The 16347-nt window shown below is 43.6% G+C and overlaps 1 protein-coding gene across 1 annotated transcript in view; it reads left to right on the top strand.

Moving 5' to 3' along the window:
- TMEM232 (transmembrane protein 232) overlaps nucleotides 1-16347 on the top strand; it is a 144421-nt gene that overhangs the window by 74541 nt on the left and 53533 nt on the right. Inside the window, exon 11 of the mRNA XM_084629186.1 lies at nucleotides 3240-3418. Coding sequence (XP_084485312.1) covers nucleotides 3240-3418 — 179 coding nt within the window. The remainder of the gene's footprint in view (nucleotides 1-3239; nucleotides 3419-16347) is intronic.

Below are 16347 nucleotides of genomic sequence, written 5' to 3'. Positions count from 1 at the left end.
CCCCTCATTCCCAGTATGAGGCAGGAGCCCTCCCCTCACAGACATTCCTGCCTGTGCTTCCTCCCGGTATCCCGCTTTCCCACTTACCTCAGGGCTTTGGTCTCCTTTCCCCGGTGAACCTAGTTTAAAGCCCTCCTCACTAGGTTAGCCAGCCTGCTGGCAAAGATGCTCTTCCCTCTCTTCGTAAGATGGAGCCCGTCTCTGCCCAGCACTCCTCCTTCATGGAACACCATCCCATGGTCAAAGAATCCAAAGCCTTCTCTCCGACACCACCTGCGTAGCCATTCATTGACTTCGACGATTCGACGGTCCCTACCCAGGCCTTTTCCTTCCACAGGAAGGATGGACGAGAACACCACTTGTGCCTCCAACTCCTTTATCCTTCTTCCCAGAGCCACGTAGTCCACAGTGATCCGCTCAAGGTCATTCTTGGCAGTATCATTGGTGCCCACGTGGAGAAGCAGGAAGGGGTAGCGATCCGAGGGCTTGATGAGTCTCGGCAGTCTCTCCATCACATCGCGAATCCTAGCCCCTGGCAAGCAGCAGACTTCTCGGTTTTCCCGGTCAGGGCGGCAGATAGATGACTCAGTCCCCCGGAGGAGAGAGTCCCCGACCACCACCACCCGCCTTCTCCTCTTGGGAGTGGTGGTCGTGGAACCCCCAACCTCAGGACATCGCATCTCATGCCTTCCAACCAGCCTTCCAACCATGCCTTCCAACCAGTCTCCTTCTGCTTTCTCGCCCCAGACATATCATCTGGTCCACTCTCCGCAACGGTACCTGTGGAGAGAACATGAAAGTAGTTATGTTGGATCACATCCAAAAGCTACAGTTTATATTCTCATGGAGTATCCTCCATCAATTTTGAGAGAACTACCAAGTAGTCCACTGGCTCCCATTCATTTCAGGATTCCATTTACAAATTTACCTCCTTAATTTTAAAACCTTCCATGGAGTTGATTCAGCCTCTTCATGGACCTTTTTGTTCTCAAATCCCTGCTCCACACCCTCTTTAAATCTTGTACTTGACCTGTCTGTTCCTTCATGCAATCTGCCCACTATGGGCAGGGGAGGCTTTGCTGCAATTCCTGTAATCTGGAACAACCTTCCTGTAGCTCTCTGCTCATACTAGTATTCTCTCTGGTTGAAAATCTTTTGTAAACACGCACGCTGCCTCTTCCTTTGCCTAAATTTCTTAATTTCTCTCATGCCCCTGTGTTCATTTATTAATTTTAACATAGTTACAAGGTGTAAAGCCTTTTGGGATAGTTTGTATGAAAGACCCTCTACAAAACAAAATTGGATTGTATATACGTCCTGCATGGTGTCATTTATTTTTTCTTATAGTTTGCATGATCTCTTTCTCATCTAATTAATTTTCCAGTGTTTGTTTTGTGTTCTCTTCCTACAATTATCAGTCACACCATGATTTTTGGTTCTCTGTATACCTTGTATTTGCTTTAGTGCAATATTATTTACACATTCACCTTATAATTCATGGTTGAAAGAACAGATTCAGTGAATACTTTCTTTACAAGGCACTGGCTACTAAGTGTCCTCTATAGCTTTGGTTTCAGATCCACTTTTGAAGGTCTTCAGTGCAACTACTTAAAGTCTTACTGGACTTAAGTAATTCAGACAAAATGGATTTGTGTCTCCTCACTGTTTTTGAAGTACATTCGTTGTACTTCAGCCTCTGACGCTTTGTGCTTGAGGTCTCTGGGCCAAGTACTGCTCTTAGTTACACTGACTCACTGTTTTGTGCCTGTTATCCATGCTGACTTATCAGTTATCCAGAATCTTGTTAATCAGGTTCATACCATTTGTGCTAGTTTTAAATTCTCTCAGGCTGACCTTCAAGCTGCAGATCTCCATGATGGTAACAACTTGGGTAACAGAGTTGTCCCCTAGAAATCAATAATCCTCAAATTGCAAACAACTCATCGCTTGCTTTTGGGACCTGTGCTTGACCACTAGTACACGTGAAGGGATATAATGCTCAAAACCAACGATTACCTTCAAAAACAGGAAATACAGTAGTGTTTTCTGGAACTGATCAATGATTTAATAATACCATTTGCGTATACATACATTCATTCACATAATTTTATGTTTTTTTGTGTTGTTAGACCTGAATGTTTTGGGGTCTAGTGTCCAAAAGATTCAGAATAATACTTTTATTTCCAATAGCTTTAAGCTATGCATATTTTATGTTTGTAAGATACAGCCTACAATAGTGTGGGTTTGTTCCAGAGTTCATGCTACATTAATCTCAATTCTAACAAGGGCAACTAAATCTCTTATTTAATATTTATAAATCTGAATATTTTGTGCACAGTTCCCTTAAAAATACTCCAGTCCTCTTCTTCCTTAAATTCACTAGGAATACACAGTGGCACTGGCTTCTATAAAAAACTGTCTCCGATCTTGATACAGCAAGGTGCTCAGCACAATCTGCCAATTGCTAAGCCTTCTGAGCTCTTGTTGACTTCAAAGGGAATCAAACATGCTACTGAGCACCTTTCAGGAGGCACTCAGCAGACTGCAGGACCAGGCTGCTAGATAGCAAGTGAGCATTACCTCATTATTTGAAATTTCCCTTAGACTACTAAGGGCGTGTAGGGGACATTATGAATGTGGAGGTAGTGTTATTTTAGACAACATGGGAAAGGTTTTCAGGGCAACCACTGTAATTTAACTTGTTTGGTTCCTTTGACACTTTAAATACTTTTATGCTTATATGAAGTCTTCTACCTTCTGTTCCGAACAGAAAAGGGAATGGCAGTATTTTTTCATAAGAGCTGAACAATAGTGCACTGAGATCAAATCATTTTGCAAGTCTGGAATACTGTAATGGAGACTTATTTTCATTAGCAGGCTTAGGCATCTTAACTTGATACTTAATCCCTCCCACTCCATTTCCCCCTCCTTTCCCAGACACCCCCCCCCCTACACACACACACAGAGTTTTCTTAGTCAGACTCACATATGCCAACAAAATCTGTGATCTAAGAGATTTGATTATTCTGTTCCAAAATCAAGTATGGCTGTAGGATGGCTGAATTCACTAAGCCAAGCTCTCTGCAACACTTCCCACAAAAACCTGAAGCATACTTTTCTGTATTATATTAACTCTGCATTTAATAAAGGTTTTCTCTTTCTTTGTCTCTTCCTAAAATAGATTAATCTGATACCAAAATTGTTACATGTACCACATGCTAAAATATAATTATTTGCAGGTGAAGAACTATTCTGGGTTATTCGCTATGGTGTTGTTTACAATCTCGTTGTGATGTGCAATGAACTCTGTGGGGATGTGAGTCGAGAAGGCTTAAGGAATGCAGTATGGAAAGCTTTACAGAAACAAAAGAACAATGAAAAGGATAGCCGAGTCCTGGAAGCCATAAGAGTAGCTGAGGTATGTATAAAATCTAGTAACTGGAATAGACCATCACTCCAGCTGGTCACCAGTGCATCATAATCTAAACACTTATTTTTAGAGTGAAAAAATGAGAGTACCTTTAATTAAAGGAGCAATCTCTGAGCCGTGACTGGTAGCAAATGCATAGGTTAGTGGTATTGGTCTCTGCAGCCTACTTTGATATTTGTCAAAATGTGGAGGTACTTTAATTTAAAATAGGTTTTAAAGGGTTACTGTTTAGGTAAAAACTGACTTATTTTAAGTTTGATACAGCAAAGAATATACTTTGGCTTCTAAATCCCTTAATATTTCGATTGTTTTTTTTATATCGCCTCCATGTTATTCAAACACACCAAAAATAGTGAATGAGTTTCTCTGTCTGGTTTTCTGGTCAGCAGTTAACTATTATTAGTGATCTTTACAGTCCTGCCAATATTGCTGGTGGCTGATGCCTAGGCAGGAATAAGACACTGCTATACTACCTTTTGCTCAGATGGAAACAAAAGACTAAAAAGAATCATTGTGTTTTCTAAGGTTCAGTCCAGCTCTCATGGCAATCAGTGTTAAAACTGCTATGGATCTCAACAGTGTGGGATTATTTATTCTGTGAACAACGTTATTGCCTAGAGTCCCCAGGTGAGATCAGGTCCCCATTGTGCTAGCTACTGTACAAACACAAAGTAAGAGGCAGTCCCTGCCTCAAAGAGTTTACACTTCAAGTAGACAAGAGAAACAAAGGGTGGGAGAAAGGGTGTATTATCCCCATTTTACAGATGTGGAACATAGACTCCGAGATAAAACGACTTGCCCAAGATCACACAGGAGGGTCTGTGGGAGGGTGAGGAATTGAACCCAGGACGCTGAATCACAATCAAATGCTTTTATCACAAGACTGTACCTTTTAAAAAAAATCCCAAACATCAGTGCTCACTAGACAATACCTCTGAGTTGTGTAACATTTCAAGGGGCACCAGGCAGGGTTATCTCCTATAGACGTCATTGTTAACTCTATCAACTGAGCCTTTGAAAGTAGTTCTTCAGAGTTAATGAAGGAAGGAAATCAGGGGACTTAACAGGGTGAACAAGGAGCAAAAAAATCTTCTAAATGCTGATGCTGATATTTTATTTAACTTAATGAAAACAGATGATTTCATTCTGTAACTTCTTAAACTGTCAGCTATATTTTGCTATATCTCAGAGCAGAACATTAAACTGGAAACAGTGTCTGTCAATATCTAGAGGGTCTAGTCTATCATATTTTATCCACAGAATAGAAGTAGGTAAAAGGGTAACATCACTGGGACTTAAGAATTTGGCAATTATTTTTTCAAGTGTGCTTTAGAGGAATGTAGACTCCATTCTTCATAATATAGAAACAGAATTACAGAAGTGGGATAAGTTACAGTTAAGACAGGTAAGGAAGATAAATGTGTTGAAAATGGTGCCTGCAGAAAAGTTAAATTATGTATTAAATTCTCTGCCCAGTCCTATTATCTTAGGAAATTAGATAAGAATGTCTGATTTATTTAACTGTGATGAAAATAGGCCTAGGAGATTAAGTATTGAAATCTTTGATAGCCTAGAGAACACAAGGGGATTTGTCAGCTATTCACTAGATATTCTTGGACATTTGCCTTTGCCCAACATAATTAAGGCATATTGTTTACCTTTTCCTGCATAAGTGCATGTGGAGTGAGGGGGTGGGTGCGTGGGGGGAGGGGAGGGAAGGAATGCTTAGACTAGCACTCCTTGAATGCAGGTGGTAGGTAGTTTCACACCCAGCAGCAACCCACAATGATAAGGAGCGTGATGAACTGGGCTTGAGGCATGGTCATGGCCCCTCCCACTTCACATGCATACTAGCATCTGGCAGCAGGTGCAAGGAGAGGATAGTGGTGTATGGGAGGGAATATATAATGTATCTTTTACTAGCAGGAATAAGGAACATTATCCAGCATGCTTCCCACAGTGTTCTGAGAGATCCTCTCAGCAAAAACTACAGAGCACTTCCATTCAGCTGCTACAGGTACACCTACACACAGCACTCACCCTGGGATCAAGGCAACAGTATGTTCCTGAAGCTAACTAGCACCTCAGCACAAATCAAAAAGGTAAATTTCCCTACTTCATTTTCAGTGAACCACATTACAAGATAATTGATAATGGCCTACTTGTATGTGTACAGAAGATCTCCTGTGGACCATGCTTAGAGGTGTGCACATGACAACCTTTGCCTAAAGGTGAATAATATAATCTTTATTAATGAAATTCAGGTATGGTGTGAGCAGGTGCGACTTCTATTGAAGTCAATGGGCAATGTTCATTCCTACACTAAATTTTTGTCCTTATAGGAAGAAAATAGTTTCTCTAGGAATAATATTTTCCAGCCTTGCCAGGAATCACAATAGGATTTGACAGGTTTCAGAGTAGCAGCCATGTTAGTCTTAGAGACTAAAAAATTTATTTGAGCATAAGCTTTCGTGAGCTACAGCTCACTTCATCAGATGCATTCAATCAAATCAATAGGATCAAATCAATAGGATTTGAGTTAGAAACTTTGAAAATGGAAACAATTCCCCCAAGTAATACATATACAAGTATAAATAGATATAGATTGTACTGTTGCAGTGAAATGAATTTACATGTGTGCTTTAAGGTTATTGCAAAATAATGAAAAATTTAACTTGCTAAAACAAAGTAGCTGTTTGTAGCCCATTAAGAGCATGTTTTCCTAGACTTATGACCTCCACATCTTTAAGCAGATTACAGTAGCTGCTTGCAAGGTACTTTAGTTGCTTCCAGGATACAGTGGAATTGCTTTTCAGATTGTGGTAGATGCGCATTTGCCATTCAACCCCACATCATGAGAACTGCAAAATTGTCTACCACCACCAGTGCTAACAAGAAGGCAGCCACAAGCTCCTCTAAATAGATCAGTCACAGGCATTAAAACCAAATAGCGGATCAGCAAGAGGGGAAAGGAGAAGCAATCAGTTCACAACTTCCTATTACCAAAGGGTATATCTCTTGATTTAAAATAAGAACTCCCTGAACTTTCCTTCAATCCCCAAACCAACTCCAAACATCCTTTGGATTTCCAAACCGTTTGATAAATACTCCTCACCCCTCCCCTCCCCTCAATCCCAACACAAGGCTTTCCCATTTCTTACATGTCCTCTCAGGAGCCTGCCATCTCCCCGAAATACACACACACAATGTCAGAGTCTTGGATTATGTAGATTGTAAGCCCCTTTGCAGGGGCAGGTCAGGGGGCCTTGTTTTCTTACTCTCTGTAAAGTGCCTCACTCACTGCTGGCAAAATAAGTAATAATTCAGGGAGAAGGAAGAAGCCTGACTCACCATCCATCTTCCAGTCCCTTAGGAAGTGATCTGCCCAGTCTGCTCTCCCAGATCCACTGAGGGTCTTCTGCTGGGGGTGGGCTTGACCAACTGACCCCCTCCACACACACACTGAGCAGCGGAATACAGTGGTTTTGCTGATACTTTCTTACAGTTTAAACAGTATGGTAGGATTAATGCCTCAGAGTGCACCATGGCATTGTGAAGTTCCCCAAGCTAACAGGGTTTCTTTGGAAAGGAAGGCAGGAGAGAGCTCTTGTACTGTGAATTTCATGCATTTTGAGCCATACATTCCATAGTCCTTTTAGACAGAGCACCAGACTAGGAGTCCAGAGAACCAGGTTCTCTTCCCAGCTCTACCACTGGCCTGATGGGTGATGTCACTTTTCTGTGCCTCAGTTTCCCTATCTAACAATAATTACAATTCTACTGACCTTTGTTGTAAAGCACTTTGCGATCTACTGATGAAAAGTGCTAGACATTGTTATTATTTAAAAGAAGCAGTTTAGTAGAATGCTGCTGAGTAGGTATAGGGTCCTGCTGTATTAGAAAAGGAGCAGGTTACTGGTAACAGTCAGAAGCTAATACTGCACTGAATTAGTAGAAAGGAGACATGCCAGACTATTGTCTTAAGAGAATAGATACATTAGGAAAGAGAACAAGACCATCCAGTTTCTCCTTGAAAAAATTGTCTCATGTGTAGAATGAGTTTGTAACATGCCTTCTAATTCGCATGTTTACTGTTAGGGTGCTGACCGCACTTTGGTGTCCCTATAGGAGGGCTTTTATAATATTTATAGACAAAGACTTAGGCATCATGCTGCATGCCTAACCACCATTGGGATCTGTATGCCACGCCTCATATTTTGACTTGGCAGAATTCGGTTTTTATTTTTAAGAATTTCAACAGATAAAAATAAAAATTAATATTAATTTCACAGTTGGACAAAATTGTGGGGTGAGGCATCAGGAAGAAGGTCAGACAATTATTTACTGACACCGAGACTCAGAAAGCTAAAGCTTTATATCCATTAAACACACATATTGTCAACTTTACATATAAAAATAAACAAAGTTAATATCCTTAAATCAAACTCTGTGGTTCTCAAGCAGATTTTTATTACTTTGTCTATCTGTGAATTTCAGTTACCAATGGAAATTTGTTGGTTTGTGTGTGGATAGCAAAATCAAAGTTTATTGACATTTACTGATAATCTAATCCTTCCAACCCTAGTCATACTGCATTTTGTCTGTTTCTAGATGGTTTCAATTAACCATTTTTCTGATTTCTGACTACACACCAGGAAAAAAAATCATGAATGTTTTTGGGGAATGGCCCTATCACACATGTAAGATTAACTAGATATGTAAATTCTGGCACTTATGTCAACAATAAATGGGACTCAACAGCGTACAAGGAATTTCATCAGACTCTGTTGTTGATATAATATTAGTGATCCTGAATATAGCCCTGTATTCAAAGCTTAGTATAAGAATTTCTTGGATGCTTTATTTTACTTGTTAGCATTTTGTAGGTCGTTCCATTACTATATTATGCATATTACATGTGTTGATTTCACTGATTTTTTTTAATGTTTTCAGTTGCTTCTCTTTTGCCACATGAGAATATTAATAAGTTTCCAAAAACTGTTTTCAAAACTCCCCTAAGTTAAGACTTAGGATATGTCTAGACTTCCACTTTTGTCAGTATAACTTGTTACTCGGGGTGTGAATAAGCCATCCCCCAAGTGACATAAATTACTCCAACCTTAATGCCGGTGTGGACAGCACTACGTCAGCGGAGAGCATCTCCTACCACCATTTGTTGAGGGTGGATTAATTAGGTCAACAGGAGAGCTCTCTCCCATCAGCTTAGAGAGGCTACACTAGAGAGCTTATAGCAGCGCAGCTGCATCAGTACAGTGAAGTCATAGCCTTAGATTCATGTGTCACCATCTCCTTTTTCCTGTCAGGCCCCACAGAAGTCTCTCAGCATGGTGCAGTGTATGCACAGGGGTAAGGGTGAAGACTGGGTTTGAATAGATGTGCTGGAGGCAGAGAGAATCACAGAAGTGTAGGACTGGAAGGGATCTCAATAGGTCATCTAGTCCAGTCCCCTGCACTGAGACATATTATCTAGACCATCCCTGACAGACTTTTGTCTAGTCTGTTCTTAAAAACCTCCAGTGATGGAAATGCCACAACCTCCCTAGGTAATTTGTTCCAGTGCTTAACTGCCTTTACAGTTAGGAAACTTTTCCTAATGTCTAACCTAAATCTCCCTTGCTGCAATTTAAGCCCATTAAGTCTTGTCCTGTCCTCAGTGGACAAGGAGAACAATTTATCACCCTCGTCTTTATAACAACCTTTTACACAATTGAGGACTGTTATCAGTGTCTCCCCTCTATTCTCCTACACCCTAGTCTTCTCCAGAGTAAACAAATTCAATTTTTTCAATCTTTCCACATAGGTCATGTTTTCTAGATCTTTAATTTCTGTTGCTCTCCTCTGGACTTTCTCCAATTTGTCCACATCTTTCCCAAAGTGTGGTACCTCAGTTGAGGCCTTATCAGTTTTGAGCAGAGCAGAAGAAGTACTGGGTACTTCTCATGTCTTGCTTACAACACTTCTGCTAATGCATCCCAGAATGATGTTTGCTCTTTTTCTCCTCCCCTCCCCGCCCCCAACAGTGTTATCCTATTGATTCGTTGCTTGTGATCCACTATAACCCCTGGATCCTTTGCTGCAGTACTCCTTCCCAAACAGTCATTTCCCAGTTGTATTTGTGCAGTTGATTATTCCTTCCTAAGTGTAGTACTTTGCATTTGTCCTTATTGAATTTCATCCTGTTTAATTCAGTAAATTTCTCCAGTTTGTCGAGATCATTTTGAATTTTCACCCTGTCCTCCAAAGTGCTTGCGACCCCTCCCAGCTCAGCATCATCTGCATGATTCACAAGTTTACTTTCTCTGCTATTATCCAAATCATTTATAAAGATATTGAATAGAACTGGACCCAGGACAGAACCCTGGGGGATCCCACTTGAGATGCCCTTCCAGCTGGATTGTGAACCATTGATAACTATTCTCCCTGTGCCTCCACACAAATGCAGCCCCAAGGGGCTCCTTGGCAGCATGATTCAAAGGGAGAAATCGTGCCAGGAAGCCAAAGGGACTACGGAGTCCAGAGATGGTGCAGAGACACAGTGTCTTTTTGTGGTTGGCCTTGATCACCTGAATATACCCAGTTGTGGGAGTGGGGCCCACAGCCTTTTCCATGAAGGAGCAAATGCTGCAACCTCACCTCCCCCAACCATAGGATAATTTGTTACAGTGGGAGGATGTTTGTGGAGGGATGATCATAGAATTCAGGAGGGGTGATCTGGGCCCAAATGCCTACATACACAGTAGCTGCCTTTAGGTGCAATTGTGAGAGTGTTTGCTTGAAACAGTACCCTGTTCAAGCTGGCAAAGTAATGAAATTGGTTGTAGAGGAATTTCACAAGTTCATGGAAAGTGAAAGAGCTGAACACACAACTACTTAACTTAGTGCACTTCCTGAGTGCTCCTGAACTTCCACTCAGCATGGATGTGCTCAATAGCTTAATGGATTCTTGCCTCTCAGCATGCTGAAGTATATGTCTTTACCAGACATCTCAGCATAAAACAACTTTTCAACGGGCTCTCCACCACAACTGTCAAGGTTCCTCCCCCACTCTGAACTCTAGGGTACAGATGTGGGGACCTGCATGAAAAACCTCCTAAGCTTATCTTTACCAGCTTAGGTCAAAACTTCCCCAAGGTACAAAATATTACCCCTTGGACAGGCCGCTACCACCACCAAACTAATACTGGTTACTGGGGAAGAGCTGTTTGGACGCGTCCTTCCCCCCCAAAATACTTCCCAAAACCTTGCACCCCACTTCCTGGACAAGGTTTGGTAAAAAGCCTCACCAATTTGCCTAGGTGACTACAGACCCAGACCCTTGGATCTTAAGAACAATGAACAATCCTCCCAACACTTGCACCCCCCCTTTCCTGGGAAATGTTGGATAAAAAGCCTCACCAATTTGCATAGGTGACCACAAACCCAAACCCTTGGATCTGAGAACAATGAAAAAGCATTCAGTGTTTTACAAGAAGACTTTTAATAAAAAATAGAAGTAAATAGAAATAAAGAAATCCCCCCTGTAAAATCAGGATGGTATATATCTTACAGGGTAATTAGATTCAAAAACATAGAGAACCCCTCTAGGCAAAACCTTAAGTTACAAAAAAGATACACAGACAGAAATAGTTATTCTATTCAGCACAATTCTTTTCTCAGCCATTTAAAGAAATCATAATCTAACACATACCTAGCTAGATTACTTACTAAAAGTTCTAAGACTCCATTCCTGTTCTGTCCCCGGCCAAGACGACTACAGACAGACACACAAACCCTTTGTTTCTCTCCCTCCTCCCAGCTTTTGAAAGTATCTTGTCTCCTCATTGGTCATTTTGGTCAGGTGCCAGCGAGGTTACCTTTAGCTTCTTAACCCTTTACAGGTGAGAGGAGCTTTCCCCTGGCCAGGAGGGATTTCAAAGGGGTTTACCCTTCCCTTTATATTTATGACACGCCCCCCAAATCTCAGCTAGGGTGAAACACTGGCTGGGATTTCTTCCTGGAGCTCTAGGAAAACAGAGTTAATAAGACACATGCATCTCTAAATATACTACCAAGTACATAAAGACTAACAATATTTTCCACATCTCAAGGACGATTTTAACCAGTTGATTCTGGGAAACTTTCACGGGAGAGTGCATCAGCCACTTTGTTAGAAGCTCCTGAGATGTGTTGGATGTCGAAATCAAAATCTTGGAGAGCTAAACTCCACCGAAGAAGTTTTCTGTTAGTTTCTTTGACGGTGTGAAGCCACTTTAGTGCAGCATGGTCGGTTTGCAGGTGGAAACGCCGTCCCCAAACATATGGGCGTAGCTTTTCCAGAGCGTAGACAATGGCATAACATTCTTTTTCAGTGACTGACCAGTTGCTTTCCCTCTCAGACAGTTTTTTGCTGAGAAACACTACAGGGTGGAATTCTTGATCAGGTCCTTTCTGCATTAAAACTGCTCCCACACCACGCTCGGATGCATCTGTGGTTACTAGGAACGGTTTGTCAAAGTCTGGGGCCCTTAGTACAGGGTCAGACATGAGTGTCGCTTTAAGCTTGTTAAAGGCCTTCTGACACTTTCCGGTCCACTGAACAGCATTTGGCTGTTTCTTTTTGGTTAGGTCTGTCAGTGGGGCAGCGATTTGGCTGTAGTGCGGTACAAATCGTCTGTAATAACCGGCCAAGCCTAAGAAGGATTGAACCTGTTTCTTTGACTTTGGGACAGGCCACTTTTGGATAGCATCCACTTTGGCCTGTAGGGGGCTGATAGTTCCTTGACCCACCTGGTGTCCAAGGTAAGTCACTCTGTTTAGGCCTATTTGACACTTCTTAGCCTTAACAGTTAGTCCTGCCTCCCTTATGCGCTCAAGGACTTTTTGTAGATGTTCCAGGTGGTCTGCCCAGGAATCCGAAAATATGGCCACATCGTCAAGGTAGGCAACTGCATATTCTCCTAATCCCGCTAGGAGACCATCTACAAGTCTTTGGAAAGTGGCGGGTGCATTTCGCAGCCCGAAAGGGAGTACATTAAATTCATACAGCCCGAGATGTGTGATGAAGGCTGACCTTTCCTTGGCAGATTCATCTAGCGGTACCTGCCAGTACCCCTTGGTTAAGTCCAAGGTAGAGATGAACTGGGCCCGTCCCAGTTTCTCTAATAGTTCATCTGTGCGTGGCATGGGATAGTTGTCTGGGCGAGTTACAGCATTTAGCTTACGGTAGTCCACGCAAAAACGTATTTCCCCATCTGGTTTGGGAACTAGAACCACTGGAGATGCCCATGCACTTTCAGAGGGGCGGATTACACCCATCTGTAACATATCCTGGATCTCCCGTTCTATAGCAGTTTTAGCTTGAGGAGACACCCGGTAAGGTTGGACCCTAATTGGGTGAGCATTACCTGTGTCAATGGAGTGGTATGCCCGTTCAGTCAGTCCTGGGGTGGCTGAGAACGTTGGCGCGTAGCTAGTGCACAGCTCCTGGATCTGCTGTCGCTGCATACGCCCAAGGGTCATGGAGAGGTTCACCTCTTCCACACCACCAGCACATTTCCCTTCGTAGTAGACACCTTCAGGCCACTCAGCGTCGTCTCCTCCCTGGGCTGTAAACTGACAAACCTTTAATTCTCTGGAATAAAAGGGCTTTAGAGAATTAATATGGTACACCTTAGGCTTCCGGTTGGAGGTGGGGAATGCTATGAGATAATTAACAGCTCCCAGGCGCTCCTGGACCACGAATGGCCCTTCCCACGATGCTTCCATTTTATGGGCCTGGAGCGCCTTTAAGACCATGACCTGGTCTCCTACTTTGAAGGAACGCTCTCTGGCATGTTTATCATACCAGGCTTTTTGCTCTTTTTGAGCATCCTGTAAGTTTTCTCTAGCAAGGGCTAAAGAGGTTCGGAGGGTGTTTTGTAGGTTGGTTACAAAGTCCAGAATGTTAGTTCCTGGAGAAGGTGTAAATCCCTCCCATTGCTGCTTCACCAACTGCAATGGCCCCTTAACCTCACGGCCATATACAAGTTCAAATGGGGAAAACCCTAAACTGGGATGTGGTACAGCTCTGTAGGCAAAGAGCAACTGCTGCAATATTAGGTCCCAATCATTGGAGTGCTCATTTACGAATTTACGTATCATGGCCCCCAAAGTTCCATTAAACTTCTCCACCATGCCATTTGTTTGATGATGGTAAGGAGTGGCAACCAAGTGATTTACCCCATGAGCTTCCCAAAGGTTTTTCATAGTTCCTGCCAGGAAATTAGTCCCTGCATCTGTGAGGATGTCGGAGGGCCAACCTACCCTGGCAAAAATGTCTGCTAGTGCCTGGCACACACTTTTAGCCCTGGTGTTGCTTAGAGCTACTGCTTCCGGCCATCGGGTGGCAAAATCCATGAAAGTCAGTATGTACTGCTTTCCTCTGGGTGTCTTTTTCGGAAAAGGACCCAGAATATCCACAGCTACTCGCTGAAATGGAACTTCAATGATGGGGAGTGGCTGGAGAGGAGCTTTGACCTGGTCTTGGGGTTTTCCCACTCTTTGGCACACCTCACAAGACTGGACATAGGTAGAAACATCCTTGCCCATTCCCTCCCAGTGGAATGACCCCCCCAAACGGTCTTTGGTCCTGTTCACCCCAGCATGGCCACTAGGGTGATCATGGGCTAAGCTCAAGAGCTTGGCCCGGTATTTAGTTGGAACTACCAACTGTCTCTGAGGATGCCAGTCTTCCTGGTGTCCCCCAGAAAGAGTTTCCTTGTATAAAAGTCCTCTTTCTACAACAAACCTGGATCGATTAGAAGAGCTGAGAGGCGGTGGGTTGCTCCGTGCCGCCGTCCAAGCTCTCTGGAGGCTTTCATCTGCTTCCTGTTCGGTCTGGAACTGTTCCCTTGATGCTGGAGACATCAGTTCCTCATGGGATTGTGGACCTAGGCTTGGTCCCTCTGGAAGCGATATAGGGGATGGAGCTGTTTCTGTTGACTGTGAACCGCTCTCCGCTGGTGCACTATGTTGGGATTCAGGCTCCGGCTGAGCCTCTTGTGTAGGGTTATCGGCTGCTGCCAGTTCAGGTTCGGTGGGGCCCTCTGGTGTTGAGGTTGCAAGCACTGGATTCAGTGCTGACACGGGGTCTGGTGTTGGTTGTTCGGCTGGTTCCGGTTCTGGGACTGGTTCCGTCTGGGTCTCTGGGACTGGATCCACTACTGCTGTTGCAGACATTGGCCTGGGGTCCAGGTCCATCACCTCTGACTGGGTCCTGATAGAAGTTTCCGGAACAGAGCTAGGCCTCACGGCTTGTTTAGCCTGGTTGCGGGTGACCATTCCCACCCTCTTGGCCTGCTTCACATGATTGGCCAAGTCTTCCCCCAACAGCATGGGGATGGGATAATCATCATAGACTGCAAAAGTCCACATTCCTGACCAGCCCTTGTACTGGACAGGCAACTTGGCTGTAGGCAAATTGAAAGAGTTGGACTTGAAGGGTTGAATCGTCACTTGGATCTCTGGGTTGATTAAATTGGGGTCCACTAAGGAAGCATGGATAGCTGACACTTGAGCTCCGGTGTCCCTCCACGCGGTGACCTTCTTCCCACCCACACTCACAGTTTCCCTCCGCTCCAAGGGTATCTGGGAGGTATCTGGGCCTGTGGACCTCTGGTGTGATTCCGGTGCAATGAACTGTAATCTGTTGGGGTTCTTGGGGCAGTTGGCCTTTACATGCCCCAGCTCGTTACACTTAAAACATCGTCCAGCTGACGGGTCACTGGGGCGAGAAGGGTTGCTGGAGAACGGGGTGGTGGGACGATAAGGGGTCTGGAGGGTTCTTTGGGAGGTAGGTGGGGCTTTGGGCGGCCCCCGGTAATAGGGTGTGGTCTGGGGTGGTCCCTTCTGGTCTCCGCTCCAACTGCGACCAGTTTTCTTCTTCTCTGCCACCTCCACCCATCTGGCTCCAATCTCTCCTGCCTCAATTACAGTTTTGGGTTTCCCATCTAGGATGTATCTTTCTATTTCCTCAGGAACACCCTCTAAGAATTGTTCCATTTGCATTAGGAAGGGCAAATTTACTGGAGATTCAACACTTGCTCCTGATATCCAGGCATCCCAATGTTTTACAATGTGGTAGGCATGTCGGGTAAATGACATGTCTGGTTTCCACCTTAGGGCTCTGAACCTCCGACGAGACTGCTCGGGTGTTATCCCCATTCTGACTCTCGCCTTGGATTTAAACAGTTCATACTTGTTCATGTGTTCTTTAGGCATTTCAGCTGCCACCTCAGCTAAGGGTCCACTGAGCTGCGGCCTCAGCTCTACCATGTATTGGTCAGTAGAGATGTTGTACCCAAGGCAGGCCCTTTCGAAGTTTTCTAAGAAGGCCTCAGTATCATCACCTGCCTTGTAGGTGGGGAACTTTCTGGGATGGGAAGTGGTACCTGGAGAAGGATTGCTAGGGTTTGTTGGTATATTCTGCTGGGCCTTTCTCCTCTCCATCTCCTCCACATGCTTCCTCTCTTTTTCCTTCTCCTCCTCCTTCAGCCGCATGAGTTCTATCTGTCTTTCATGTTCCCTTTGTTTTTCCTCAGCCTGAAATTTGGCTAATTCCAGCTGTAGTCGAGCTGAGGATTTGGCCATTCTAACCTCTCTGTTTTTAACTAACTTTACACCCGAGGTTTAGAAATAAACAAACAAAACTTGGCTGTAAAATTTTGCTGTGCTGGAATAGAATACCTATTCTCTGATAGTGATTGTCAGCCTACAGAAAAAGACAATTCCCTTGTCTCTGCTCTGGGCCCAAATTAAAGCAAAAAACCTCCAACTACTCGGAAAACTGCTTACCCAGCCCAAAGAAAAAAATTTCTTTTCAAACCTGTGCTCCTTGTAAAACAAAAAAAAATCAAAATCCTAAAAAAAACCCTGCCACT

The sequence above is a fragment of the Lepidochelys olivacea genome (genome assembly GCF_965140295.1).
Source record: "Lepidochelys olivacea isolate rLepOli2 genome assembly, chromosome: 5".
Lineage (NCBI taxonomy): Eukaryota > Metazoa > Chordata > Testudines > Cheloniidae > Lepidochelys > Lepidochelys olivacea.
The sequence above is the reverse complement of the archived record's forward strand: the minus strand, read 5'-3'. Positions and strand labels throughout refer to the sequence as shown.